General features: G+C 56.6%; 12 protein-coding genes across 12 annotated transcripts; 6 read left to right on the top strand and 6 right to left on the bottom strand.

Moving 5' to 3' along the window:
• Nucleotides 1-877: 877 nt before the first annotated feature.
• BDY17DRAFT_182520 (uncharacterized protein) lies at nucleotides 878-2,631 on the bottom strand. The gene is made up of 3 exons (XM_033729920.1): nucleotides 1,560-2,631; nucleotides 1,196-1,503; nucleotides 878-1,130 (listed from the first exon to the last, which is right to left on the bottom strand). Exons 1-3 carry the CDS (start codon nucleotides 2,443-2,445, stop codon nucleotides 960-962), a joined length of 1,365 nt encoding a protein of 454 aa, XP_033587657.1. The 5' UTR covers nucleotides 2,446-2,631; the 3' UTR covers nucleotides 878-959.
• Nucleotides 2,632-2,655: 24 nt separating this feature from the next.
• Nucleotides 2,656-3,250, top strand: BDY17DRAFT_182443 (U6 snRNA-associated protein LSm6). Its single transcript, XM_033729919.1, has 3 exons — nucleotides 2,656-2,827; nucleotides 2,889-3,002; nucleotides 3,059-3,250. Exons 1-3 carry the CDS (start codon nucleotides 2,707-2,709, stop codon nucleotides 3,085-3,087), a joined length of 264 nt encoding a protein of 87 aa, XP_033587656.1. The 5' UTR covers nucleotides 2,656-2,706; the 3' UTR covers nucleotides 3,088-3,250.
• On the bottom strand, nucleotides 3,205-4,250 carry BDY17DRAFT_317840 (S-adenosyl-L-methionine-dependent methyltransferase; the record flags this gene model as incomplete). Its single annotated transcript, XM_033736140.1, has 3 exons — nucleotides 3,205-3,360; nucleotides 3,418-3,813; nucleotides 3,897-4,250. The coding sequence occupies 3 exons, from the start codon at nucleotides 4,248-4,250 to the stop codon at nucleotides 3,205-3,207; spliced, it is 906 nt and encodes a 301-aa protein (XP_033587655.1).
• Nucleotides 4,251-5,224: 974 nt separating this feature from the next.
• Nucleotides 5,225-7,907, top strand: BDY17DRAFT_311872 (uncharacterized protein; the record flags this gene model as incomplete). Its single annotated transcript, XM_033735581.1, has 2 exons — nucleotides 5,225-5,442; nucleotides 5,495-7,907. 2 exons carry the CDS (start codon nucleotides 5,225-5,227, stop codon nucleotides 7,905-7,907), a joined length of 2,631 nt encoding a protein of 876 aa, XP_033587654.1.
• Nucleotides 7,908-8,136: 229 nt separating this feature from the next.
• On the bottom strand, nucleotides 8,137-8,618 carry BDY17DRAFT_311871 (Mss4-like protein; the record flags this gene model as incomplete). The annotated part of the gene is made up of 2 exons (XM_033735580.1): nucleotides 8,137-8,295; nucleotides 8,346-8,618. The coding sequence occupies 2 exons, from the start codon at nucleotides 8,616-8,618 to the stop codon at nucleotides 8,137-8,139; spliced, it is 432 nt and encodes a 143-aa protein (XP_033587653.1).
• A 521-nt stretch (nucleotides 8,619-9,139) lies between these two features.
• Nucleotides 9,140-10,019, top strand: BDY17DRAFT_254186 (putative 2-hydroxychromene-2-carboxylate isomerase; the record flags this gene model as incomplete). The annotated part of the gene is made up of 4 exons (XM_033731409.1): nucleotides 9,140-9,214; nucleotides 9,305-9,404; nucleotides 9,474-9,876; nucleotides 9,938-10,019. The coding sequence occupies 4 exons, from the start codon at nucleotides 9,140-9,142 to the stop codon at nucleotides 10,017-10,019; spliced, it is 660 nt and encodes a 219-aa protein (XP_033587652.1).
• Nucleotides 10,020-10,084: 65 nt separating this feature from the next.
• On the bottom strand, nucleotides 10,085-11,345 carry BDY17DRAFT_317838 (EXS family-domain-containing protein; the record flags this gene model as incomplete). Its single annotated transcript, XM_033736139.1, has 3 exons — nucleotides 10,085-10,466; nucleotides 10,521-11,143; nucleotides 11,205-11,345. The coding sequence occupies 3 exons, from the start codon at nucleotides 11,343-11,345 to the stop codon at nucleotides 10,085-10,087; spliced, it is 1,146 nt and encodes a 381-aa protein (XP_033587651.1).
• Nucleotides 11,346-11,546: 201 nt separating this feature from the next.
• Nucleotides 11,547-12,869, bottom strand: BDY17DRAFT_235063 (putative trichothecene 3-O-acetyltransferase; the record flags this gene model as incomplete). Its single annotated transcript, XM_033730282.1, has 1 exon — nucleotides 11,547-12,869. A coding segment is annotated over one exon (1,323 nt), but the record flags the coding sequence as incomplete, so codon positions are not given.
• Nucleotides 12,870-13,340: 471 nt separating this feature from the next.
• Nucleotides 13,341-19,086, top strand: BDY17DRAFT_325799 (proteasome stabiliser-domain-containing protein; the record flags this gene model as incomplete). The annotated part of the gene is made up of 5 exons (XM_033737409.1): nucleotides 13,341-14,377; nucleotides 14,430-14,659; nucleotides 14,720-15,425; nucleotides 15,477-18,393; nucleotides 18,469-19,086. The coding sequence occupies 5 exons, from the start codon at nucleotides 13,341-13,343 to the stop codon at nucleotides 19,084-19,086; spliced, it is 5,508 nt and encodes a 1,835-aa protein (XP_033587649.1).
• Nucleotides 19,087-20,855: 1,769 nt separating this feature from the next.
• On the top strand, nucleotides 20,856-23,333 carry BDY17DRAFT_325798 (uncharacterized protein; the record flags this gene model as incomplete). The annotated part of the gene is made up of 7 exons (XM_033737408.1): nucleotides 20,856-21,029; nucleotides 21,092-21,124; nucleotides 21,185-21,232; nucleotides 21,340-21,412; nucleotides 21,476-22,077; nucleotides 22,133-22,858; nucleotides 22,914-23,333. 7 exons carry the CDS (start codon nucleotides 20,856-20,858, stop codon nucleotides 23,331-23,333), a joined length of 2,076 nt encoding a protein of 691 aa, XP_033587648.1.
• Nucleotides 23,334-23,571: 238 nt separating this feature from the next.
• BDY17DRAFT_300655 (kinase-like domain-containing protein) lies at nucleotides 23,572-26,114 on the bottom strand. Its single transcript, XM_033734103.1, has one exon. It carries the CDS (start codon nucleotides 25,802-25,804, stop codon nucleotides 23,702-23,704), a length of 2,103 nt encoding a protein of 700 aa, XP_033587647.1. The 5' UTR covers nucleotides 25,805-26,114; the 3' UTR covers nucleotides 23,572-23,701.
• Nucleotides 26,115-26,310: 196 nt separating this feature from the next.
• BDY17DRAFT_254065 (uncharacterized protein) lies at nucleotides 26,311-27,576 on the top strand (the record flags this gene model as incomplete). Its single annotated transcript, XM_033731395.1, has 2 exons — nucleotides 26,311-26,640; nucleotides 26,704-27,576. 2 exons carry the CDS (start codon nucleotides 26,311-26,313, stop codon nucleotides 27,574-27,576), a joined length of 1,203 nt encoding a protein of 400 aa, XP_033587646.1.
• Between the last annotated feature and the right edge of the window lie 27 nt (nucleotides 27,577-27,603).

Below are 27,603 nucleotides of genomic sequence, written 5' to 3'. Positions count from 1 at the left end.
AGATGAAAGGCTGACGAGGATGCGAAGTTGACGGGTAGAAAAACCAAAAGATGCGTGTGACAAGTCGCCTCGGCAGCAAGAAGGCGTTGCTGAGAGCGGAGTGACGAGTGGCAATGCGATGCGATGCCTCGACAACCAATGTGCAGCTCTGGGTGCTCTTCACCGATCCGGGCGTCGCAGTTTCGTAAGATCAACACTCAGTACCACCACGAGAGAAGGCATTGGTTTCAAAAGGGGAGCAAAATTGGAAGACGCAAGCAAGGGGTTCAAACGTCGCCGTGCATGCAAGACTGCCGGAAGCAGGAGGAAGGCAAAGTACATATAGCAGGCGGCAGTCCGCATAAACAGGATCGCAGCGGCGCTTATGATAAGGTGAGGCAAAGCAGCGGGTATGACTCTCCTCCGGCTGTTGTCTTTGCTGATGACATGGAGCATGAGAAGTCCTCTTCAGCGAAACACACATCCCCGGTAACTGGCGCCCAATTGGCAAACTTCCGTCGGAGACTGTGCCAAACGGAAACGCGAGAATCTTCCCATAAGCGCAAGGTAGGCAGGCGGGCTGCATGACGTCCGATACATCGCTCGCCACGTATGCCCAACGCGCGCGCTAAGATTGGGCATTCATGTCACTCGTCAGCATTCGAGCCTGCCACTAGGTGGCAGATCTCCCCGAACGAACGACGCAACGACTCGCAATGTCGTGTCGCTGGTTGCGAGGAGCACAGAGTAGAATGCTGTACTACTGTGCGAAGGAAACGTGCCACCCATGCAACAACCAACTTCCAATACGTGCATACCGGTTGGATGGAAAAAATTCCGTTGGGATGCATGCAGACCTGCGGCCGGCGTGGATCAATCGAAAGCAGGGCGACGTACGTTGACGTCGACGAGCAGCCAAACACCATGCATCTTTCGCGCCTCCTGCAGGACCAATGAAGTGCTTGACACTTCCGGTCCTCTCAAGCCGACGAGATATGCACCTGCAGACAATCCAAATCCGCCACTTCCGTGCTCTGCACTTCGTCGTCGGGGTTGAGTTTGTCGCCGTCAAACTCCAGCGATAGCTGCTGACCTTCCAGTGCCGCGTGCGTTTTGGTGTAGGCGGCGATGATGCGTGCGAAGGTGGTGCTCTGTATGGCCAATGATTAGCGCGGCGCCCATGGCTCTCATGAGGGGGGATGAAGTAGTGACGTACGGCTTTCACTTTCAGCTTGAAGTCTTCTTCCCCTTTGGCTTTCAGTAATAGCCTTATGAATTCTTCCTTTGCCGGTTCGGTTGATTGCAACTCGGCTTCGTCTTCTGCGTGCGCGAACGATTCTCCATTCCGCTTCTGCGAGTCTTCCGCCTTCTCGAGCTTCTTCTGCCGGAACGTTTCTTCCGTCACCGCTTCAAGATGCACCTTATCGACGTCTTCTTCGCCCTCTCCTCCCTTGAAGGTCAGGTTGCCAAAGGAGTCGACTTCCAGTCCGAGACTTCGGCAAGTCGTGACATCGTAGACGCGGCCTGCACATTTCATGTCAGTAGAAGTCCCTGCAAGCTATCACTTGTAGCCCACGTACGCATGCGATGCACGAAAAACACATCCTTCGCCGCCTCCTCCGAAAACCCCTGCCTTTCGCACCAAATCTTTCGGACGGCTCCGATGTTCTGCGAAAGTTTGCGATACACCAACATCGGCTTGGTGCCTTCCAATGTAGAGGAGACAAGTAGCTGTATGGTCGGGTCGGGAGGCGGTGTTGTTTGGCGCGCTTGTCCGGTATCGAGAGCAGGTCCAACTGCTGGAGAGGCACGAGTTGTATGAGATTGGCCAAGAGCTTTGTCTTGCCCCAGATCATCCTTTGATTGTCGCTGTTGCCGTGCGCGTCGTGCCAGAGCGGCGAATTCATCGTCGGAATCCTCTTCCACTGGTTCGTTGAGTGGTATTTGAGGTTGGAATATGTCTTCGTGGCCCTCGCCATCCGAGCTTCCAAGATCCACGACCTGGATGTTGGGTCGATCTCTTCGTGAAGGCGTACCATCCCCAGCGACAGCATACCTCTGCTTCCCCCTCGGCGACCGTCGTACTACGCCCTCCTCCCTTCGCAAACCATCCACACTCCCGTTGTAGCGATCTCGCCGTGGCGAAGCCGCAACACCGCCATCAACAGGCATATAATCATCATCGTCATCTTCTTCCGGCGGAGATATGCGCATCCTCTTGCTAGCTGCCGCATTCGGCGCAGCCTCCCCATCAGCCTGCCCACCACTGTCCCGCTTTCGCGATAATCTTCGCTCCTCCTTTTCCTTTTTCCTGTCCAGCTTCGCCTGTTTCTTCCGCTCTTGCTCCGCTACAATCTCGCGGAATGCGCGGCCCGAGTGGCTGAAGATGTTGGTGTCCGGTTCATCGTTGGCCAGCTCGGTGGTTTGTGTTGATTTGGCCCATGCCGGCCGGTTGAATAGTGACATGGTTGTCGCTGTCGGCGATGAGAGATGTGCGGTTCACCTCATTTGTTCTTGGATCCCTGAGCTTCGAACCAAATGTTCTCAGCAAGACATTTCTCCAGAAGTGAAGTGAGCTCTTGGGCGCGCAACGCTCAAGTCCACGGCCGCGTGAAGTGGCACTCATAGTTATGGTCCGTGCGCAAGGCGGGCGTCTGGAAGAAATTCACAGTCGCAACCACTTCACCAACCCGCCTGCACAATCACGAACTCGCAACCAAAAAAAGCATGAGCGGGACAGACGACGGCCCCAACGGCGCAGCCGACACGAAAGATCCCTCGGGTTTCCTGAGCGAAATCATCGGCGCGCCAGTGACGGTCAAACTGAACTCTGGCGTGGTATACAAAGGTTTTTTGCCCTCTTCATTCTCACGAGCTGTTTCAACGTGACTGACTTGTGCTTGCGAAAGGCGAATTGCAATCCGTCGATGGCTACATGAACATCGCGCTCGAGCAGACGAAGGAGTACGTGGATGGCAATCTGCGCCGGAATTACGGGGACGCGTTTGTGAGGGGGAATAACGGTCAGTTGCCATGTGCGTTTTGTGAATGGGAAGTGTGGTTTGCTAATTGGGACCAGTTATGTATATCTCCGCCGACTCATCATGACGAGGGGTTCGGAATGGGTGAGCGGTGCGGCGAACTATTAGGGCCGCGCATGGCGCGTGTTGAAAAGCGTCTATGGGGAGTCTAAGTCTATGAAAGATGTCATCTTGTGCCGAGGAGCTATTGCCTCTCAACATCGGCCAACTCATCGCGACCTTCGGCGGGTATCTTCGAGGTCCAGACAGCAAAGGTCGTTCCATGAACAGCTACCCTTCCCTCGCCATCCGTCTCAGTGTCTGGACTGTTCAGTGCTTCCATAAAAGTCTTGTACGTTTTCTAGGATGATGGTTAGTGGTTGGAAATCTCAAAACCACAGCCCACGAGCGCACTCACCTCCCGCTCCTCACCCTCCAGCACAGCAATGTGACTGAGCGTGTTGAACCTGTCCCAGATCTTCTCCTTGGGCAGCCACGTCTCGAATGCCTCTTGTTGCTCACCAAGCGGAAGCGAGAAGAACTGTTCGTCGTCACCCGATGGCAGCAAAGACAGTGGCGATGATTTGACCTGCTCGTCGAAGACCTCTCGCCATTTCTCGTGCCGAAACCTCGGGTCCTCGTCGTTGAAGGACCAAATGAGATCGTGCGCTTTTGCCTCCCAAGTCGTCTTGGCCTTGTGTCCCTGCGGTGCATTGTAATCCTCGATATTCCACACCATTCCAAGATGACCGTGGCGTTTCAGCACACGATGGATTTCTTGTAATGCAGGCTTGGTCGCAAACCAGTGGAAAGCCTATCGGGTGCTCAGCACGAGACACCAAAACCTGACCAAGAGAGCAGCAGCAAGGCAGCCGACGCCTACGGGGAAACACCTACTTGAGCACAAATCACTGCATCTACACTCGCATCCGGCAGGGGAATGGCATCAGCCTTGCCATCCTTGACCGTCACGCCTCGCAGCTCCTTTCCTGCGAGCACGCCACGCATTTTCTCGTGCGGCTCAACGGCCACGATTTCGAATTGCTCCTCGCGAGCCGCCACGGCTTCGGTGAATTTGCCGGTGCCGGCAGCCAAGTCGAGGATTTTGGCGTGCTGCTTGCCATTCACCTGGAGATTGTCGAGGAGAAGCTGCACAATGGTGGGCGAGTAGGTGGGGCGATATTGGTCGTATTCCTCGCCTTTGGCAAAGCCCACCCGGGCGCGGGTCTTGAACGTATCCTCTTGCGACATGGTCGATGCGTGTTTGATGACGAGAGTGGTTTGGGATTCCGTCCGAGATCGGGAGCACGAGGGACACGCGGAGGGTCGGCTCGAGGCAGTAGCGGCGGAAGGCTTAGCCACCGAACTGTTTATCAGCCACATGGCCATGTCAACAACGAGCACATCGGACCCAAACTTGCTGCCACTGGTGATTTGCCTGGATTGGATGATGCTTGCAGCTGCTAGCACACACCACGCACATCGACTTGCCGTCTCGTAGGCTCCTCCATCCCTCCGTGCGGCCGTGTGGCCCTTCCATAACACGAAACTGTCGCGAACGTGAAGTTATCCGGTCTGTGCTGTTCAGACTGCACCCACCTCCCTGCAGGCAACAGGCCGCAGATATATGTGCGGCTGCATCGCTTGGACAAAAATACACTCTTCTACCATTCCTTCTCCTCGTATTCGTCTCGTGCGCAGCACTCGTCATCGCCGAACGTGGTGATTATTTGCTGATGGGAGGCTTGTAGAGCTCGCTTGCTGTAAAGGGAAGGCTGAGAGTTCACGCTAGTCGCGCCTTCCTTCGCGGAAGGCTGGGTGGGCTGGACGATCTCCACAAAGCAACAAACACCACCACTTCACCTTCCCAATCCTTTAATTGGCTCTTCAACAATCCCATTCATATTTTGTCGACTCGACCGCCGCTTCCTACCTCATCTCCATATCATGAGTCCACGGACATCATCTCACTGACTCCTGTGACGGCAGCCAACTGCACACATCGCCCTCCACCGCTGGACCTCGCTTAGCACATCTTTACGACCGTCAACACTGCCTCGCCGAGTCGAGTCGAGTCCTAATCGCACGGTGCACACATACAAATCCTCGACTACAACGATCTGGATACATCCACATTCATGCGGCAATAGATTTCACGCGACTTCCCTACTCTGTCGCAGATTGTCCACCGGCCCCGGGCACATCCACCCCACAACACCGGCCTCATGCCCAAGAACCCGCTCAAGTTCGCGAGACGAAAGTCTGCCGCTTCTGAGGAGCCGACCACCACTCCTGCCGTCTCCTCCTTCCGCGTACTCGAGCGCCCGCAGAAGATCAATCTTGATGGCTACGACCGAACACCACTGGCCACCCGGCCCATCAACTCGCCGAGTGCCGTGCCGTATCCTGGCTCCATCGACCGACTGGACGTGTGTCCGACAAGGTTTGTTCATGGACATCTCATCCAGCTCTTTGATCCCGCTAATCCTTTGCAGAGCGAGTAACAGCACGATAACATCCAACTCAAGCGGCTACTACTCGCCTTCCGCACGCCACAGTTCCACCTCTACCCTTCCCTCCTCTGTCGATGCCGAGAAAGAGCCGGAGAATGAGGAGCTGTTCCCCCGCAAGGGCAGGACTGCGACCGTATTTGAAGAGATTCCCTTCAACCACAACGGAACGAAACACCAGCGGGCCATCTCAAGTCCTTACATGATTCCGGCGCCACCCGTTCGGCCTAAGAATGTCGCGACCAGCCCAGAGAGAAAGGGAGGGCCTCGCAGGGAAAGAGCTTTGACTACGGCAAGCTATGTGAGCACCACACAGCCAATTCTCGTTCCAGGCATCGATCCGACCGATTTCGTCGGCGACGATGTGTTTAGGCCGACGAGTGGGGATAGATGGGACGATCTAACACACGCACCATCACCTTCGAATGGCCACCGCAGGACCGATACAGAACTGTCGTTCCCGCCACAGACACACTCTGGATTCACATCGCGGCATGGCTCACCCGACATAATACGGGAAATGCCGAGCTCGCCGTACGCCTGGGACCGTAGGAATTCCAGTGACAGGCTCATGTCCAGCTCACCACGTCGCTCACCCAGCCCCGAAGCTCCTCCAGTTCCGCTTCATCGAAGTACCAACGGCACCACTCCTTCCGTTTCCCCATTTCAGAAGAGCTTCTCGCCAAGCCTGGAACGATCATCTCCTCCCGTGTTTGATCGAACTTTACGAGACCGGCCGCTAAGCTTTCTGCGCGAGCAGCAAATCCCTGGGGATATCCCGGAGGAAGATGATTCTTTTGTCGAGTCTGGATCACGCAACGCCACTCCCCGAGCCGCTAGGTGGTTGGTCTCGCGGCAAGAGGACGGCTCACTGTTTGGTTCCTCGCCCACTGGCACGCCGAGCCGTGCCGTTCGACCGCGACATGGCCGTTCCGCAAGTGGCTCGCCGAAACGCATGACCAAAGCCCAGTTCGAGCAACTCCAGAAAACTGGAGATTCAAACTCGAGTCAGAATGGAGCAGCGGAGGAGCATGACGAGGCCGATGAATACGAAGACGATGACGATATGGAAAGGGCAACTCGGATGACGAAACAGCGACAGAGACAGGAGGCAAACATGTCGCTTTACCGGCAGCAGATGAGGAAAGTCACCGGCGCAAAGCCGACAGACACCGACTCTCCGCCTCCACCGAACTTTGGACGGGTGTCTCCGAGTGGATCGGCCTCGATACATCTTGGCGGACTGACTGGTGCAGAGCCAGCCGTTGCTGCAGGGACACCACCACACGATGAGGAGGATGAAGATGTGCCTCTGGGGATACTGCAAGCTCACGGCTTCCCGCGGTCCAGCCGATCTGCCAGTCGATGTGGAGACGATGTCAGCAGCCAGCTGCGTGCCTCTGGAGGACCTTCACATGACAATCTGCCGCCCTTCGCGAGGCGACTTCCAGTCGATCCGTACTATGGAGCTGCGCTCGGACAGTCAGCCGCTGCTCAGCCACATCCCGGAGGCCTCGTGGGCATCATTGCGGATGAAGAACGCGCCAAAGCGGCACGCAGAGGGGGCCCGAACGCGGTGGCGGGCGGATATGGCCGTGCGGTATCCTCAGGCAGTGCTCTGGCGCCGCAGATGTATGCGCCGAGCGCGATGTCGATGATGGGCTTGCCGCAAATGCAGATGATGGCTGGCCAATCTCCGGAGCAGATGCAGCAGTTCATGCACATGCAGATGCAGTTGATGCAAAACATGCTAGCGATGCAGCAGCAGCAACAACAGCCGGGTTTCATGCCCGATCTGAATCCTACGCCGCTCCGCGCAAACGCCGCGCCGTCTATTAGGAGTGGGCGTGCTATGAGCATGCTCAATCCTCCATCGATCTGGGAGGCTCCTCAAGCCTTGCCTCGACCGAAGACCTGCGCACCTTCTGGAATCAACATGACTCGCGGGCCACCCTCGCAAGCGTACACGCCGTCCATCGCACCGAGTGAGCGCAGCAATGTCGGCCTACCGTCCCGCTACCGCCCGGTGGCCGGCAGCAGCAACGGTAACAGCGAAGCATCCGCCCGAACCGCCAGCACATCCTCGGTCATGATCCGCCAAGGACTAAACGACTCCTCCTCTGATATGGGGAAGTCGGAGCAAGGCGAACCGCCGTCGAACGCCACCATTCGCGCCATCGACAAGCCCAAGGGCATGCCTAGATTCTACTCCTCGATGACGACGCGGTCTGTCACTAGTAACGAAGACGAGGAGGAGGAGCAGCAAGGCTGGGCGGAGATGCAGAAGTCGCGAGAGGAGCGACAGAAGAAGAGGAAGATGTCGCTTTTTGCTGGCAGTGCTGGTGCTAGGCAGGGCAAGGAGTTGTCGATGGAAGAGCTGGTGCGGAATTTGAACTGATTGCTTTTCGCATTGCATGGCATGCGCGGGGTTGTTCGAACACCACCACATTGTGTAAATGGGGGGTTTGGATTAGCGACGGCGCTTTTAAATGGGACTGCCGGAGCCCTTTTCCATCTTTTCGTAAAGATAATGATAGACACGAGATTCCGTAAACTGGAGAAGTCACAGACTTCCGATTCCCTCCTGTGATGAAAATGAACAAACATTCCTCAATTACGTCTTATCCCTACAATTTCGCTTTCTTGCTCGTCACCTCCCCCACCCACGGCCGCTTGTCCTCGATGAACAATTCTTGCCTCGGCTGCACTCTATGATCCTCCAGCGAGCCGCCATGTAAAACAATCAGGCCTTTGAACTGCGGGTTCTTCATAAACATCGGACATCCCTGCCATCCATTAGCAAAACAAAGAAGCTAAGACAAAAGAAAAAACCTACACAAGTCCCGCAAAAATGCCTCTCCAGAGGATTGCCGCTCTTCGTGTTGGTATCAACGTACTGCCTAATGGCCTCCTCGCCTTTGGCGAATGTGAGCTCGCCCGGCAGGAAGCGGTGGTTGTAGGCGAAGGCGCTGCCCGAGGCGCGCCGGCAGTTGGAGCAGTGGCAGAGGACGGAGCCTTTGTCGATGCCGGTTACGGAGAGTTGGATGGCGGCGCAGTTGCAGGTTGCTGTTAGGGTTGTGGGGGGTGGGGAGGGCTTTTTGGTGGACATGGTTCAGGCTGGTAGAAGAGATGTGGGTTGTGGTGGGGAAAGAGGATTGAGTAATGAGATGGAGATGCTGTCTTACACTGGATGACTGGAGAGGAGGAAGAGGAGGTGAGGTTCAGGCTCTGGCCGGGCGGATGTCGGGTAAATCGCCACTGGGGGCGAGTCTACGTGGAATAACGGCATGATTGACTGCAACTTACGACTCGTATAAATTTACTGATTAGACGGGAAACATGGGGCGAAGTATACTATGATCTATCGTTTACATTTATTAAGAAGTACGCTCATCCATCAAGGTCGAGTATCTCCATCGCCAATCCTCCAGCCAGGCACCTTCCGAATGCGGGAAGAGGGATGCGGCGCGCAACAGCCGAGTGACGTCTAGGCCTCGGCATCTCACACCCTCGGAGACCTCATCCTCCACTTCCCTTCTACGCACACGTCCTTTATCAAGCATTACACATCATTGTCCGCAGCACTTGAGCCATCTCTCCGAGCACCGTGAACAACACCCACTCGCAGTCATGACTAAGCACAAACTCACCCTCTTCGTCGATATCATCAGTCCATTCGGCTACATCGCCTTCTACGTCACCAAGGTACACTATCTCCCCACCATTGACCCTCTCGCATTGAGCATCCACAACAAGACAGCAGAGCTCCTCTAACTAATCAACCTCCCCTCCCAGAACTCGCCCATCTTCAAGCAATGCGACATCACCTACGTCCCCATCCTCCTAGGCGGAGTGATGAAAGCAACCAACAACCGTCCCCCCCTCGAGATTAAAAGTACCGCTTCCCAATCCCCAATCCCCCCTAAAACCCCCAACTAACCACCCCCTGCCTTCCCCCCAACAGACAAAGACGTCTGGATAGCCAAAGAGCGCAAGCGCTACATCAAAGCCTTCTCCATCCCCTCCCTACCCGACACCCCGCAACCCTTCCCGCAATCCACCGTCACCGCCCAACGCGCCCTGTGCGCCATCGAGCTCCACCGCCCGGACAAACTCGTCGAAGCCATCGCCGCGCTCTACCACATCTTCTTCGTCGAGGGGAAGCCGATTTCCAAGGCCGAGACCGTGGCCGAGGCGCTGAAGGGTGTGCTGGGTGAGGCCGGGGCGAAGGAGATTATGGGCAAGGTGGGGGATGCGGAGGTCAAGCAGCAGCTGCAGGCGAATTCGAATAAGGCGATTGAGGCGGGGGCGTTTGGGTTGCCTTGGTTTGTGGCGACGAATGCGCAGGGGGAGACGGAGGGGTTTTGGTGAGTTTCTTTGTGTTGTTGATTGAGTCAGTGTGGTTGGTTGCTAATCTGCTGAGGACAGGGGCGTTGATAAATTGGGGCAGCTGGTGGAGCATCTTGGTTTGGAGAGAAATGGCGAGCCGGGTCTGCGTGCGCTGTTGTGATGGTCAGGATTGTTGTGATATACCTTGCCAGATGCATGCAAATTTGATTGTCATACACGACTACCCTAGTCCTCGTCTATCTTCGGCCCAAGATCGTCTAGTAATACATCCCCCGATGCCCTGGCCCGCAACCATTCGGCCTCTACACGGAAGAACACCCACATCCAGCGGCGGAATATCTCCATAATCTCCAACAAGAAGATGCCGCCTTCGATGTCGTAAAAGTGCTCCAGATGCACCGACAGTTTGGCCGACCACGTACACCGCAACACCAGATCCACTGCAATCACCGCGTAGTACAGTGTATTCGAATCGAAGACGCGCTGTCTTCGTAGGCCAAAAGGATGGGAGGGATCGTTGCAGTCGGAGGAAAAGAGACTTAGGTCCCAATCTCGTGCTACATCCCAGTAAAAGGAGTAGAGGGAATTGATCATGGCGAAGAAGAACCTGGATCACCACGTTAGCCAGAAAACACGCATTGAAGAGTATAGCAACGCTCACCATAGTCTGAAGAGTGACGTCGGAGTCAGGCCCACATCCTCCGCATGTCTTTGCATCGCGCTCAGCGCAATGGCTGGAAACGCCGTAGCATACTTCAGCGCATTGGCCGGCTGGCGATCAATAATGCATTGGCGAAACCGAATCAAAAACGGAACGCACATGACAATGGAAAGGATGTAGGTGCCGCCGCAATGCCTGTCGGGTCGGGCGGTGGTATGCTGGCCAGTGACGAGCATGCACAGCGTGACGTAGACTTCGGACAGCGGTTTGGCGTACGATGTGAGGGCATCGGCCAGCAGCACGTCGCCGAACTTGCCGTCGTCGGTCTTGGCTAGGCCGCCGATGGAGATGCGGCGCAGGGTGTGGAGGAAGCGCAGGCGGCCGGCGCGTGGGAGGTGTTGGACTGGGATGAGGAAGGCGAGGAGGAGTAGGAGTAGGTAGAGGTTGGGTACGATGTGCCATACGATGACGCTGTGGCTGGTGCCGTGTGTGAGGGTCCAGAAGAGGAGGACGGAGGCGAGTAAGGGGAGGGTGAGGAGGCTTGCGAAGCGGTAGATGGAGAGGTGGTGGGAGGGTTGATTGGTGCTTGAGCGAGCTGGGTATCGGATGAGGTGTGGTACGTCCTAAAAATGAATACGATTAGATCTGGTTGAGCAGTCGTACTGCTTTGCGAGGGAGACTCACGATTTTCAGCAGCCGTAACGCGTGTAGATTCACGCCCCAAAGCCAGACTCCCAGGACGATGAGAAGGGCTAGGCGGTAGGGGAGCGGCAGGATGAGACTGACGGAGTCCAGCTCCTCTTCCACTGCCGGTGCGCCATCCATCTATCGCCACATAACCGTCGCAAGACAAGGATGGAGAGGAGGGGCAAGAGAGACAATGAAACTGAACAACTTTTGAGGATGGCGCGTGCTGCGCCAGCGGAGACTCGGGGGTGCCACACTTCCAAGCCACACATCCTTGTCTGGTGAGGTGGCTGCGAATGTATTACGTCAGCCAATGTGTCTTCATGTTCCCGACTCCCCACCAAACTCCCCAAACTCCTCCTCAACTATTAGCCGCTCCGCATCTTCATCCCTCAAACAGACGGCGAATGCAATGTCTCCGGCCAAAGTCTTTGGCATGAAATAGCACAGTCCTTCCCAGGCTGGGAATGCCGGCCGCCTGACTGCACTCGCTTTGCCCAAGAGTCCGCCAAAGTCAAAGGCATAGCAATTCTCCTTCGCCCACGAGCTCATCTTCAGATCGGACGTAGGCACTGTGCTGCGAGAACTCGATGGACCAGCCGTCTTCGTCTCGCCCCTGGCAACTGAGCGCGAGAGCGCAGTTGCCTCGGCCCGCACTTTGTAGGCAATGTCCTCGTTGATGAGAGAGGAACGTAAATGCGAAGCGACAACGCCCAATGCAGCATCGACGACGTCCGCAATCTTGCGTGTGGTGGACACTTTGTGTACCGGCCCATTACCAGGATATGTCAATGGCACACCGAGATGATGTCGAGCATTTACTTGCCGATCGAATGTGGAGCTGCCCGCGGAGTCAAGTCGAGGGAGTCGTGCGCGAGTGATGTTCTGCCAAACGAAAGCAGAAAGCACGTCGTCGGTCGATACGAACCCAGATGGGACGTCGGTGGTCGCGATGGCTTTGAGGGACGCAAGGTATGCTGCGGAGAACGTGAAATAATGCCAAACAGCTCTTGGAGGTTCTGATTCCGTTGATGCTGGCGCCGTTGTTGTTGGCATCTGCTTCTGCCCGGGAGGCAATTTCGTCGATGTTTGGTCTTCCTCCAATAACGGAACAAGGTTCTGACGAGAGATGTTTCCCACTTTCAGCTCCTCCGCGGTAAATCCCTCACCTCTGCATGCTTTGGCGAAAAGATCAATGACTTGGCACTGTCCAGCCATATCCATACAGTTGTGCATTCCGTTGATGACCAGCAGGAGACCTCCAGTGATGAAAGTGGCCCGGAGGAGAAGTACTGGGGCGTCTTTGTCGGATTCCTCGGAGTCTGGCAAAGTGCTGCAAGGCGCAATGACTTTCTCGTCAAGCATGCGAAAGGGGAAGCCAGCCGTTTCCAGCTCTTGCATAGAAGGTAGGCTGTCCGATAGATCTTGGACATCGAGCCATGGCTTTTTGGTAGAGTTTGAATGTATTTTGAAGATGCCAGAAGAATCTTGAGTCACCACTCCGCCCACCCACGGAAACGCTTGCGCTAGAACGTCCAGGCCGCGATTCAGATGGTCGACGACTTGAGCCTTGTGCTGACTCGTATCGCTGGCCAGGCGGAAGCAGAAGCACAGCTGGGTGTAAAGCCGGTGCAGGCGAGGATTCTGCCCAAAGACATCCAGTTCGAAAGATGACGAGTCCATATTGCTCGTGGTTTGAGTGATCTAACAAGGACAACATTTTGCTTAGATCACTCATCAAATAGGATATTTGTAGTGTAGTCACGTTGTCCAGCGATGCTTTGTTCCTATCTCCGACCGATCTCGCGGCGAACTCGGGAGTGCCACAATTCCAAGCCACACTTTAAACCGATGTGGCGGTAAAGGTATTAGGTAAGCTTCGAAGGCGGCGAGTCGATGGCGTACACCATATTTGCCTGAAGCCTCAGTCTCGTGTCTCCTTCAATATAAACAGGCCTTGGATTTGCGCGGAAACTGAACCTCATACAATTCTGGCAACGATTTGATCTTCAACTAAACCTGTCAAGATCTCGCGATCACTGGGAGTGGGACGGCAAACAGCCTCAACCCATGGCTTAACAATCAACACACGCCCTCTCTCTTCCACCAGCCTCCGCGGCGCAGTGGGGAATCATGGCAGCCGCTCAGTCCCTCGAGCAGCGAGAGCTGTCCCTCATCGGCAAAGTCGAACTGCGCATCGCTCTGGCCGACTCGGACGCCAAACTGACCACCATTCTCAACACCTATCTCGCTCCACTCCTGCTCAAACTCGCATCCGAGCACCAAAGCGTCCGCAACAAAGTCATCTCCATCTGTCAACACATCAACACGCGCGTGAAGCCACAGTCCGTCGTCCTCCCTGTGGCGGCGCTGGTCAAGCAGTTCAAAGAGCAAGACAGCTCTTTAATTCGCCACTTTGATCTGCTCTACATCCAGCAAAGCGTCGGGCGACTCTCGAATGCCGAGAAGTCTAATCTCCTGCCTGTAGTCATCAAAGGAATCTCGAGCAGTGGCAGCTACGGGCCGCAAATCTTCAATTTGCTGCTGAGATTGCTCGAGTTCTTCCCTCTGCCTTTGCGCGGAAGCAAAGAGGATGTCGACTTTCGTGCTCGACTGGACCTGTCCGACCAAGATGCAGCCTACCTTGCCAGCTGGATAGGTAAATTCATCCTGTTTGCCCCGCAGAAGGGAACGGCGACAACGGGTCCTGGTCTCGCAACAAGCGACTACTCCTTCTTGACTTTGCAAGGCAAAGATGATGTCTGGAATGCAGCTGCTGGCGGTCTCAACCTGCTCCGCACCAAGACTCTTGCCGCCAGACTTCTCGTAAGCGGCTTGTTCAAGGATAGCGAGCGCTTCCTCCCGGCTCTGTTTGCTTCTGCAGACCCTGCGTCCACCGTGAGCGATGTGGGAGATGACATGATGAAGCGAGTCTTACCTGCTATGGACCTGGAGGACTCAAGCTTAATCAGGCAACTCTTCGATCTCTACTTCGGCACGGAAGAAAGACCACGAGTAAGAGCGCCGCTGCGAATGAAGATCATTGCTCTCCTCAACAAATCTACCGTCAGCACCAGCTTCACGGAGGAAATCAGGAAAATCGTCGACGATGGAATCGCGTCGCCGGCGCAGGACGGCGAGGATGTCGTGATGTCTAATGGCTTTGGCGGGTAAGCCTCCACGGTTGAATCCCGCATACGACTTCGACTCATATTGACTTAGCAATCACGGCGTTGGCCGTGAAGTGAGCAAACTTCGCTCAGCGACCTTCACATACATCAACTTTGTAGCCAAGTATGGCGCCAAAGACACTCTGCATACCGTTGCGCCGCATGCGATCAACCGGCTTCGGGACTTCATTGAGAACCAAGGATGGCCGAAGCCGGGTCCCAATGAGGATTTGGTATCTCGTGGGTACGCATATGAGGTGATTGGCGTACTTGCCAAAGCTGGTTAGTCTATGGAATGGTAGAGTACGAAAGCACTCGACTGCCTGCTAACCGCTGTATCAGGGCCGAAGAGCGTTCTCGTGGAAGAAGATCGGCCGACGCTGGACTTATTGAGATGGCTTTTCACCTCGCTCGCCAAGGACTCTTCCGGCAACTCCATCATAGTCAGTGTGGAAGAATGCCTATCCGTCGTCATTAGCGCAATCTCCGGGCTCGAATTGACAACTGCGGAACAAAGTGTGCTCGAAGATCTGCTGATCGACCAAATGGAGCAATCCGTCGACCTACAAGCCAACAAACGCTTACGCAGCACTCGATTCGTTGCGATCCGATTCGCCAACCGTTGCCTGCCTTTTCACTCCGTTAAGGCCCGCTGGGTTGATATCCTCGGTCTGGGAACTGCCAATGATCGAGCAGAAGTGCAAGAGGAGGCTCGCAGGGGACTCAGTCCTTACTGGTATCGCATGATCAACGGCGCGACTACCAGCACCGCCTCTGCTCATATCACGTTTCCCGACTTTCAAAGCGTGATGGAGCTGTTCTTCCACAACGACAATCCAAGCGCAGCAAATGATCTTTTCAAATTGGTTCAAGAAATGCAGCAAAAGTCGCACGAACGTCTCTCGGAGATGACAACCTTTGCACGCCGGGTTTTGTTCCAGGAAGCTATGCAGAAGATCGATGCTGCGGTGGAAATTGACAGCGAGTGGGAGAGGAGGCTGGATGTTGCGGTTGAAAAGGATCCTAACGCCAGAGGGGCAATCGCCACGTAAGTCAAAGAATAAACCAACGACGCAACTCACCTACTGACTGGTAGCAGGTACCTGCGAGAGTCTATGCAGAAGCAAGGCCAATCTCTCCGCATCCTACAGAGCGCTCTTTACGTCAGTATCCTCGGGGAAACGAAACACACCGAGAGCCATTTGGTCGAATACCTGGCTCTTGCGCCAGATGCTCTAGTACAAGACCTAGTCCCTCACACCGATGCCCTCCTACCAGTATTGCGAGTCAGCAGACAAGACAGGCGTATGGTCGCCGCACAGGCATTCGGGATTCTTGCGTCGGACACAGCCGCGTCAAAGAGTACGACCAGCGCACAAGTCCAGCAACTCGTTGGTGTCTCTCAAGCGTGGCAGACGGCCACCGGCTCCATGACTTTCGCCGTCCATGGGGCTCTTGCTGCTCTCGGATTCTACTTCAGCAGAGCGATATGCAGGAGTGCTGATGCATCAAAGTCCGACGCTTTCGAGACAAGTCTCCGAACGGCGATTGAGGTCCTCCAAAGGTCAAACGACGACTTGCTCAAGAATGCCAGCTTCGTCTTTCTTGGACAGGTCTGCATGTTTGGGGCGGTCTCACTGCCTACAATCGAGAAGTTTGGCGAGTTCAACAAGATCGTCGATAAGATCTACGAGAGCGCGAAAGCTGGGAAAGAAACTGCGATTCTGTGCTTGGGCCTGGTTTCAATGATTCTTCCCGAGCAAGCCGATGATGCGAATGATCGCTTGCGCTACATCGAAGAGCAGCTGCATAAGCTTCACGAAATCAGACAGGCGGAAATTCACTTCAGCGTGGGCGAGGCGTTCAGCTACCTTGCTTCCGGATGGGCATCTCAGGCGCTCGAAACCTCATTCGACATCGATGGGCCCAAGCCGACCTGCGCGACTCGAAACTCGACTCTCGGAAGACTGACTGATCGGATTCTGAAAGACTGCGAGACGACAAAACCGGCTCTCAAGAAAGCGGCAGTCATGTGGCTTCTTTGCCTTGTGCAGTTCTGCGGAGGGCAGTCGGAGATACAAGAGCGACTGTCAAAATGCCAGATGGCGTTCAAGCGTTGTCTGTCGGATCGTGACGAGCTGGTGCAAGAGACAGCGTCGCGAGGGCTCGGAATGGTCTACGAAAAGGGCGACCGACGCCTCAAAGATGAGCTTGTGCGTGATCTGGTTGGCTCCTTTTCTTCGGATAGACCAACGCAGCTGGCCGGCAGCGTTTCAGCTGACACCCAGCTCTTCGAACCTGGAGCCTTGCCAACCGGCGATGGATCCGTATCGACTTACAAAGACATCATGAGCCTGGCGGCCGAAGTGGGAGATTCAAGTCTGGTCTACCGATTCATGTCCATGGCGTCTTCGAACGCGATTTGGTCCAGCCGCGCGGCGTTTGGCAGATTCGGACTGAGTAGTGTTCTTTCCGACTCGAGTGTGGATGGCTACCTTGCCAGCAACCCCAAACTCTACCCCAAACTCTTCCGCTACCGCTTCGATCCTAACAGCGGCGTGCAGCGCTCCATGAACGACATCTGGAACGCGCTGGTCAAAGACTCTGCCGGTACGATTGACAAGCATTTCGATGCTATCATGGAAGACTTACTCTCCAGCATCCTTGGGAAGGAATGGCGAGTGCGGCAGGCTTGCTGTGCTGCTATTGCGGATCTTGTGTCCAGTAGCAAGATTGAGAAGTACGAGCCGTATTTGGAGCGAATCTGGACGCAGTGCTTCAAAGTACTGGACGATATCAAGGAGTCTGTCCGTGCTGCGGCAACGTCCCTGGCCAGGACTCTTACTGGGGTGTTGACCAGGATACTAGAGACTGACCATTCTTCGACCAAGAACGCCTCTGCCATGCTGCGGCATGTCCTACCATTCCTGCTATCCCCTTCGGGCATGGAGTCGAGTGCAAAGGAGGTGCAGGCCTTCTCGGTCCACACTCTGCTTGAGATCATCAAAAAGAGCAACGGCGCGACGCTGCGTCCATTCATCCCGGAACTTGTGGAGCGCCTCATTGGTCTCCTCAGCTCTTTGGAGCCCGAAGCCGTGAACTACATCCACTTGAACGCATCGAAATACAACCTCACGGAGCAGAAGATCGACGACATGCGGCTGACGAGCGTCCGCAACAGTCCCATCATGGAAGCGATCGAGCGCTGTCTAGATCTGCTGGATGACAGCACCATGCGCGCACTACAGCCCCGACTGGAGAACGCGATGAAAAGCGCAGTAGGCCTGCCGTCCAAAGTCGGCTCGAGCCGGATCCTGGTATCACTAGCCACGCGCCGAACAGCGTTATTCCGAGACTTCAGCGACGACTTTCTCAAACTCATTGAGAAGCTGGTGCTCGATCGCAACGAAACCATCTCCAGCTCCTACGCCGTCGCGGCCGGGTACGTCGCGCGCGGCGCATCGGAAAAGCAGGTTTTGCAGCTCTTGTCATTCACGAAGCGCCTCTACTTCGACTCGGAGGGCGATCGCGCGGCGAGCGTGCCACGGCGTAGCATCTCAGCCGGAGAGATTGTGCACGCGGTCGCGAAGCACGCAAGCGACAAATTCAACTCCATTGCCGCTTCCGCGCTTCCCTTCGTCTTCATTGCGAAGCACGACACGAACGAGCAGGTGCGCGAACCGTTTGAGAACGCGTGGAGCGAATCCGTCGGCGGGTCGCGCGCGGTCCTGCTCTACCTGCGCGAGATTGTCGCTTTGTGCTCCACCTACCTTGACTCTCCGCAATGGACATTGAAGCACACTTCTGCGCGGGCGATTGCGGACGCGACGACGCTGGTGGCGTCGATGGAGATGTCGGAGGCGTCGGCGGAGGGCTTGTGGCCGGCGGTGGAGAAGGCGCTGGGAGGGAAGACGTGGGAGGGGAAGGAGGTTGTGCTGCCGGCTTTTGCTAGGTTCGTGGAGACCGGACGGGCGTTTTATGGGAAGCGGCCGGATGTTCAGACGGCTATCAGGAAGGTGAGTGACGCTGGATCGCGGTTGTTGTGTTGCGATGAGTTAGAAGGGCATTGTTTCGGCTGACATTCCTTCCAGATTGCCATTCGCGAGGCCAAGCGACAAAATCCTGCATATCGGCCGCATGCCCTGCAGGCGTTAGGTCGCATATGCCTGGCGCTGTTGGACACCGACATGAGCGCGGAAGTTTTTGAGCTTGTGGAATCATTGCTCGCTCCTCCAACGAGCGATGACGATGAGATGCAGCTCGATGGCGATGCCGCAAGGAAGGCAGATGAGGTCAAAGAAAGCACCCAAGCATCGGCGATCGACGCGCTCTTTGCGTCGATCAATCCAACCATGCATCGCGGAGCCGAGTTGAACGTGGCGCTACTTCGGGCCTTCAATGCGACTAACGAGGTCAAGTCGCCTTCATCCCGACTCCGCCGCGCCTTTTACGAGAGCACTACGAAAGTGTTTGACCGAATTGGTCAGCAGAAGGCGGGCTCGTCTGTCGAATTTGACATCACTTCGTTGCAGCGCCTGCTTTTCGGCGCCGAAGAGGTGGAAGCGGTGAGGCTGGTGCGGGCAGACGCCATTTCTGCGATTTCAAATACCTCGCCTGGGCTCGCGGCGCAAATGAGCGTGGAGATGAAGAGGTTGCTGACGGAGGAAAGTTCGAGCGTAGTGCGTGCTCGGCTGCTCGGGGAGAAGTAGGCGCCGCAGGCTATTTGTCGTACGTGGGGCCGCCTAAGCTCCAATATACCGCAGCAAAGGAACCTGGAAGTAGATGAAGATGGATCTATGGCAAGCAGCCGCAGCAGCCGCATGCCGCAGCCATTCTATCCGCCTGATGATGTGGTCGAGAGCTGGGGCCCAGCGTGGGGGTGTTTCACCAAGCGCCATGGGCTACGCCACCGAACTGCTCGTACAGTAGTAGCGTGATGATCTCCGCATTCTTGTCTGCGCGAGTCACTGGCCATGGAAGTATAGCCGCGAGATCCATGTCTATCAAGCGCAAGCGGATGGTGGCTGTTGACTCCCTGCAAAGACGGCTGGCTGAACGACAGGATGTTGTTTGTCGATGCCTCTAGCCCTGGTGTGGGGCCAGCCGGCTGGGCGAGAAGGAGGGGAGCATGAGATGAGATCTTGGGTAATCCTTCACGCCCCGCGCAGAGATCTGAGAGCCAGATCTACCGCACACGCACCCCGTGGTGGATTCCCGATGCCAAGCCAGGAAGTGGATGAAGCTTTGCACGCATGGCAATCGCCGTCTTTGCTTGCACATCACCTTGCAGCATCATTACCGCCATCCACCCCTCGGGCCCGAATTCCAGCACATCATCATCAACAGTGGGTGGTCCGCCCCGCTCTGCCCATCATTCATCATCGCCTCCCCACCTCCGCATGCCCCCTCCCATCCCGCGTCGCCTTTGCACTGGCCTGCGGCCGCGTGCCAAGCCTGCGTGCCAGGGTCCTGGTCGGGAACTCCGAGAGGGCCTAGACTGCATCCCGCTCCAAACCTGGCCGGATGGGGGAAAACGCGAAGCCTGATGCTCCCTCGCTCGTCCGCTTTATTCTCCGGCGTGCCTTGGAATGCACCTCTTACGTCCGTATGTGCGCGCGCGCGAGCTTCGGCCGATCACATGCACGCCCTCCGTCCGCCCATCCTCCGCCGTAGACAACAGGATTTCGCTTGCAATCTGGCGCCGAACGCCAGGCCCGCCCACGCAAGCCACCGCCCCGCAGTCTGACCGAGAACGCGCCTGTGCCTGGCAGCCCGCGGCGGATTGCATTTGTATGGCGTCTTTTGCCAAGCCTCTCTCGTGGCAGCCACCGACGCCCTCCTGACCCTCCCGCTGGGCCAGAGGACCTACAAGCACCAGCTTCCTGCACGCCACATCTCTAATCCTGTTGCGCTAGCCTCGCACACCATGGTATGTTTGCGGTTAGACGGCGTGTCGACCCCGCGTGTGCCACTCGCTGCTCACTGTAGGAGTCGAGACGTCGTCCTATCCTGCACTCAGCCCTACGCTATGTGTAATTCTGTCGGCGGTTGGCAAGGGGCCTGCGGAGCTCCAGCCTTTGTGGAATGCCAAAACCGCTGCCCTCTCTCGGACCGTCCAGAACGTTTTGTGAAGCTGGCACGCACGCCATCACGTTCCTCTCCACCAGTCCAGAGTCTCTTCGGTAGTGGCTGCTTACTCCCATCCGCTGTCTCGGTATCGCCTTCACTGCCGAATGATGGCGTTCTCAGACATAACTCTATCCTCAACCTAACCCACAATACTAGGGTTGGCCCTTCTACTTTAGCGCCGTCCCGGTGACACGGCTGGGGGTTGATGTGAGGCTCTTGCCCCAATACTTTCAATCGTCATTGGTCTCCCGCCTTCGCGAATCTTCACCTTAAATCTTAATCCGTCCGATTCGCACTCGCCGCCGGCCGCGCTGCTCACCGTCGGCCCACGACACCACCTGTCTTTAGGATGCAAGACACCGATGATGCCTCCATCTCCCACCGCAGGACAGCGCAACTCCCGCCGCTGGCACCACGGCAAATCACCCCTTCCGCGCAGGACCGCTCGTCGAGCTCAGGCTCGAGGCCTCCGCGCTTGTCACACCGCTCCAGACAGGGCTGTTGGACGTGTCGAGCGCGCAAGGTGCGTTCCACCGCGTGTCCTTTGACCCCATCCTTCCTCCTGGCTAACAACAGATGTGACAGGTAAAATGTGACGAGACCCATCCGAAGTGCGGCGTACGCGAGCCCCTGTCATCCATGACGATTGCGACTGACCGTTGCTAACGTGGACTCTAGCCATGTACGCGGCTGAATCGCGAATGTGACTGGGATCACCGCTGGAACGTACGTACTTCTCCCGCATTTGTGCCTGTGAGGTCTCTGCCTGCCAAGATGGCGGGTTGAGACGATTTGTTGCTTGGTAGAGCTTGGTGGGCTGACGATAGATACAGTTCAGCGACGCGACCCGAAGTACGAGGGAGAAGTATCCCAATGTTCGATCGGACGACAACGTGGTCTGGGACCGTAAGTCCGCCCGGGTGACCCTTCACGTCGGCGTCACACCTGCATATACTGACTGTGCATCAGCCGGCGCAAGGTCGAGCTCGACATCGACAGAGGAGCGTTTCGCCTACGACGACCAAGCTGCATTCCATCTTCTCAGCACCGATGAGGAACGAGAGCGAAAAGCAGAGACCCGGCGACCCGGGACGTACGGTGTCGTTGTCACACCCGACAGCTTCGCGGAACTGCCAGAATATGCCACTTCCGCGACATCGAGTCGAAGAATGAGCCTGCAGTCCCCGATGTCCACCGGCTATTCTACGCCTCTGTACGAGCGGACGATGAAGCGAGCTTCAACCGACCCGAATGTGGTAGTGCTGGATCGATTCGAAGACACCCCCACCACCCCGGCCGTCTCTTTTCTCCCACCTTCCTTGTCTGGTCGGGGCTCGAATGTGCAGAACGATACGCGTTACCTTCCCATGAGATCAGCGCCAATGGCAGATGGCCTCTCCAACTCTCCGCTCGCGTCACGGAGACGAACGGACGACGAGCTAGTGCAATATTTCCGTCGTGATGTCGTCAGTCGACTCGTGCAACCACATGGGGGAGGGATATCTACGAGCACACCTCCGACGGGATCGACGAGGGATACATTCGAGGCGGCTTCGAGGCGTTTTCGGCCGGTGAGTGGTGGTATTGCAGTTCTTGTGCGCGCGGTAAGCTAACTCTTCGTTACAGCTGCACCACGCGATCTGTGCCGTTAGCGCTCTCAAACTTGCATACAATGGGGAATCAACACTGGAAGAAGCATTACAGCATTACCATCAAGCCCTCTCGACATCAACGAACGCATCCCCGCCCGACGACCTTGCATCCGATGGACTCTTCCTCCGCCACTTCCTCCTCCTCATTTTCGATATTTGTTTCCAGATCGCCAACAATGAGAATGGCTCAACCAACGCCTGGACGATCCATTTGGACAATCTAAAACGCAGCGCCATGCTCCGACACCAGCGATACGGCCGTGAAACCCACGCATATCTCATCTGGAGCATCTGCGAGCTCGACGTGTACGCGTGTCTGCTCGGCAACGGCGAGTGCGATTTCATCCAGACGATGATGCAACACAACATGCTGCCCCCGCTCGATCAGCAACTCCCCATCGTTCGCCCGGATGCCTACTTTTCTCAGGATCCGTCGATTCTGCAGGCGACTCTTGCATTACGCCAGGCCATGTTTCTTCACACCGCAAAACTCGCGCAGACAGCACAGCTGTTCCGCAACGAGGCGGCAGAATTGGGCGCCGTGCCGTCTCAATCCATCGCACGCTGGCAAACGACCGTCGTCGGGCTGCAAAACGAGCTCCTGTCGACGTGGATGCAATGGTGTCCTCCATACCTCAACTCCGGCGACCCGAGAGCAGGCCAAGACCTCCCCGAGCAAACCAGATACGTCTACGAACACGTACGTCCCCTCCACGAACCCCTCAAGCGAATCCAACTGACAGCTTCCCATACAGGCACTCACCCTCTACCACACCTCAACAATCTACAGCCGCACAAGCATGTTCCCCTCCCAACGCCGGCTCCCCATAGCCAACCACGTGCAAATCCACACCGACACCGAAACACGCGCCTACGCCATCCTCGCCCTCGCGAGCGACCAGCTCGACCGCGCGCCCGCCCACCCGGAGCGCCGGCACACCGTTTTCCCCCTCTTCATGGCGGGCTTCGCGTCGAGCCAGCCGGACACGAAGGCGCGCGCGCTCGAGTTGCTGAAGAGGTTAGAGGGCGGGGGAATTGGGCAGAATACGGCGCGGACGAGGGTGCTGCTTAAGGCGGTGTGCGAGGAGCAGAGGCGGCGCCGGGCGCCGGAGGAGGTGGACTGGTTGACGCTTGCGAAGGAGCGGTCGTTGAATGTGGTGAATTGTGGGTTGTGAGGGCGTGGCATTGGAGAGGGGAGGAGAGGCATTTGAGACGCATCTTGTTACACATACCTGCCCGTGCATCTATCGTTCTGAGAATCGGGAGTCCTATATCTCTTGCATTGGGAATGGAGTGGGATTGGTTGGAGCGGACGAGACGGGCAAAGCAACGACACGATACCCAAGAAGCAAGAGGATATGAGGCAGAATAATCATGCCGCAGACGGCCGAGCGCGCAATGCATAACAGACATAAATGTTGCATTCAGGCAGCATCGAAACCTGTCAACTACTAAGGCGTAAACCGACTACGGTCTCGTCCCTCTCCTCTCAATCTGCTATATCAAGTACAACTACACGTGACAAAAGACGCGAGTGTCGCCCTCAAGCATCCTCCGCCTCAACCCTGCACAAGATCTCCTCCAGAAACCCCTCCAGCACCCCCTCCACGCCCTCGCCCATCCTCACCGGCGCCACGCCGTCCCAGTGGTCGATTTCGCGGAACAAGCGCGACACTTTGGCCATGCACTTGCGGATTTGCTCGTGGGCTTGGCGCTTGAGGAGGAGGTCGTGTTGTTGCTGTTCGGAGGTGGGATTCGTGGCTGCGGTAGCGGCGATTTGCTTGCTGAGGAGGGAGAGGTTGTAGCTGCGGCGGTGGAGGGCTGCTTCGAGGGCGGGCAGGACGACGGAGTTGAGGGCTGTGGCGGGCTGCTGCTGCTGGTCTGTTGTCGTCGCCGAGGACTGTTGTTGGGTGCTAGTGGTGCTTGACGCCGACGACGACGACGACGACGACGTGGAGTGCGGCGGGAGTCTGGAATCTGCAGTTCTAGCCGAGTCGGCGACGCCACTATCAACCACCCCACTCTGATGACGGGTGGAGTGTGTCGTGACCGGGGGCGCCAGTTGAGGCGTCGTCTCCACAGTGGAGCCTGGCGTTGTCGTGGGAGGCGCGCGGTCTAGGCCCACGTGGGAGGCAGGGGGGAGGTCAGGTGCAGCGGTATCGTGTAGTCTCGACGCGGCGATAGGACTGGGGTCTGCCTTATCGTGGATTGCCAAGCCTTTCATGTAGCGAGACATGTCGCTCGCGATGGATTGTTGGATAAAGTCGTCGTTGAGGAGGCGTGGGGTCTGAGGCGTCTCTGGGGGTTTGGGAGATTGCGGGTGCGGGTTTTGTTGAGGGCGTGTTGACGGCGGGGTTTGTGCTGTCGCAGCGAGGGAAGGCAGTGGTTTTCGGGATGGAGTGGGAGGGAGTGGAATTTGCGCTGCTGCGGTTGGGGATTGGAGTGGTGGAGCGGATTTGGTGGGAGATGGGGTCTTTGGCAGGGGAGGCGGTGGCATCAGCGAGCTCTTGATCGTCCCTCGTTCCAGATCTTCGTTCACACCGCCGGAGAATGCATTCTCCTTGTTCGAGACTGAGCGTTTGGTCGGAGATGTGGGGGCTTGCGAGCTGCGCGCGTTCATGCCGGCTTCATTCATCGCTCGCAGGCCGACAGCGCCATTGCCACGTCTCCCTCCAACAGGACGTACTGTGCCAAAATCCCACAGGTCTTCCTCGTCGCCATCTCGAGGGGAAGACGACGCTTCTCGCATGTCTTCGTCTTCCGAGTCTCCCTCATGGCCATGCGTTGCTTGCCATCGCTCGTGTCGCTCAATAAGCTCCGTCAGATATGTCGTTCGTTTCGCCTTTCGCACCCAGGGGTGCTTGAGCAGCTCACGCGCGCTCGGTCTCTCCTTTGGTTCCTTTCGGAGACATCGGTGCACGAAGTCTTTGAAGTCTTTGCTGAAATTGCCTTCCAGCATGGGCGCAGGGTTCTTCGGAATAAGGAAGAGGACCTTCATGGGGTGAATGTCGCTGTATGGCGGCTCTCCTAGCGCCAGTTCCAGAGCAGTGATGCCTAGAGACCAGATATCCGCCTTGTGATCATAGCCCGATTGCTTAATGACCTCGGGTGCCATCCAGAAGGGCGTGCCCACGAACGTGTTCTTCTTCGTCATGGTAGCCGTCAGCTGTCCAGAGACTCCGAAATCAGCCAGTTTCACCTGTCCGTTTGAGCCCAGGAGAATGTTCGCCGCCTTGATATCGCGATGCAGCTTCCCATCCGCATGCAGATACTCCAACCCCAACAACAATTCTCGCACAATGATGCAAATGTAATCCTCAGGAATGAGGCCCGGCTTCAACATGTCCCCACAACTCCCGCCCGAGCAGAACTCCATGATAATCCACAAGTCGGAGCCCTTGAGGTAGGAGCCAAAGTATCTCGTGACGTACGGCGAGCTGAGGCCCGAGAGGATGGAGATTTCCTGGATGATGTCGTCCACCTCGTCGTCTGCATTCTCCACGTCGATGATCTTGATGGCGACCGATTGCCCTGTTCGCTTGTCCACGCCTTTGTACACTTTGCCGAAACTGCCTCCTCCTATGCATGCTTGCTTGGTGTAGAGCGTTTCTGGGTCGGCGTGACCTGCGGTGATTGCGGCTGCCATAGTGGAGGTTTGAGGGGGGTGAGGAGGTGGGCAGGAGGAGGTGTCTTTCGTGTCCAGCCAACGTATGCAATTGCTATGCCAATGTCGCGAGGAAAATCATGCAATCGTATCCTTCGTCAATGCCGGAGGAGAGCGGGACGGTAAGATGGACCTCGCAAGAATCGTAATCATGTCGTCGTAGAAGCAATAGAAGCAGACATGTTCGTCGGCGAGGGGGATCGTTGCTTCGCGGTGCAGCCTAACACAGCACAATCCACATGTCCGAGTGGCCGTCAGCAGCAGTTGGATGGATGAGAGACGTCTTGTTTATGCATTCGCCCTGCACGAAACAACGTCGCAGCCCGGCGTTGATTGGTCGCCAGCGCCTGCCGACGTCGGCGGCGCGGCCCGCACGCCGAAAGCTTCTTTCGGGTCGAGACACGTGAATGACGGCATACTGCACGCATGTCGCTTTTCCCCTCCTCTTCCCACAAGCAAGGCACCGCATCTTGGACCAATCCGCGACCATGTGGCAATCAGCGCTATTCTTACTCGCATCATGGGCAATTCAGCCCGCCATTGGCTTACAACAAGAGCCATTGGCCGAAATCTCGGCAAATAAGAAGCATCTCCTGCTCGGCGACGACCTGATCGCATTCCACAAGAACTTGACGCAAATCGAATCCATCACGTACCACGAACAGGAGGCCGGGAAATGGCTGGCCAAGAGCCTCTCGAGCCAAGGCTACACGGTCGAGAAGCAGTACATCGACGACGACAGCGGCCGCTTCAATGTTTTTGCCTATCTTGGCAAGAAGCGGGAGACTGATATTCTAGTTTCGAGCCATTATGACACGGTAAGGATGCCTCTTTCTAAACACATATCCTACAGGATCGGAGTCTAAACAGAAAGTACACAGGTCCCGCCATTTTACCCGTACTACCACAAAAACAAAACCATCGGCGGCCGCGGCAGCGTCGACGACAAAGCCAGCCTCGCCGCCCAACTAATCGCAGTCAACACCCTCATCACCACCAAAAAGCTCCACGCAAACGACATCTCCCTGCTCTTCGTCGTAGGCGAAGAGACGGGCGGCGACGGCATGCGTCTCGCCAACGACCTGCACCTCACCCCGAAAACCATCGTCTTCGGCGAGCCCACGGAAGCCAAGCTCGTTGCAGGCCACAAAGGCAACGACGCGCTGACCATCAAAGCAAAGGGCAAAGCGGCCCACAGCGGGTATCCCTGGCTAGGGCGCAGCGCGAACGAGGTGCTCGTCGCGGCGCTCGCGGCCGTCATCGAGCTGGGCCCGCACCTGCCGCGGAGCGAAAAGTACGGCGCGACGACCGTGAACATCGGCAAGATTGAGGGCGGCGTGGCGGGGAATGTGGTGGCGGAGAGTGCGGCGGCGACGATTGCGATTCGCATTGCGGCGGGCGATGCGGACGAGGTCGAGCGGGAGATTACCAAGGCGGTGCATATGGCCGTGCGCTCGTTTCTGGAGGAGGGGATGCGGCCGGAGGATGTGGTGGAGCTGCAGTTTTCTGCGCGCGGCTATGGGCCGATTGACATCGATGCGGATGTGCCTGGATTTGATGTGATGACGGTGAATTACGGGACGGATATTCCGTGGTTGAAGAAGACGGTAGGCGGGCAGAAGCGGTATCTGTATGGGCCCGGGAGCATTATGGTCGCGCACAGCGATCATGAGGCCTTGACTGAAGAGGAGCTTTTCGGGGCGGTGGAGGACTACCAGAAAATCATCCTGCATGCATTCAAAGCGGGGCAGTAGATGTATAGAGGTATCGGAGGATGCCCT

The sequence above is a fragment of the Neohortaea acidophila genome (genome assembly GCF_010093505.1).
Source record: "Neohortaea acidophila strain CBS 113389 unplaced genomic scaffold BDY17scaffold_8, whole genome shotgun sequence".
NCBI lineage: Eukaryota > Fungi > Ascomycota > Dothideomycetes > Mycosphaerellales > Teratosphaeriaceae > Neohortaea > Neohortaea acidophila.
This window is presented reverse-complemented; position numbering and strand designations above follow the sequence as displayed.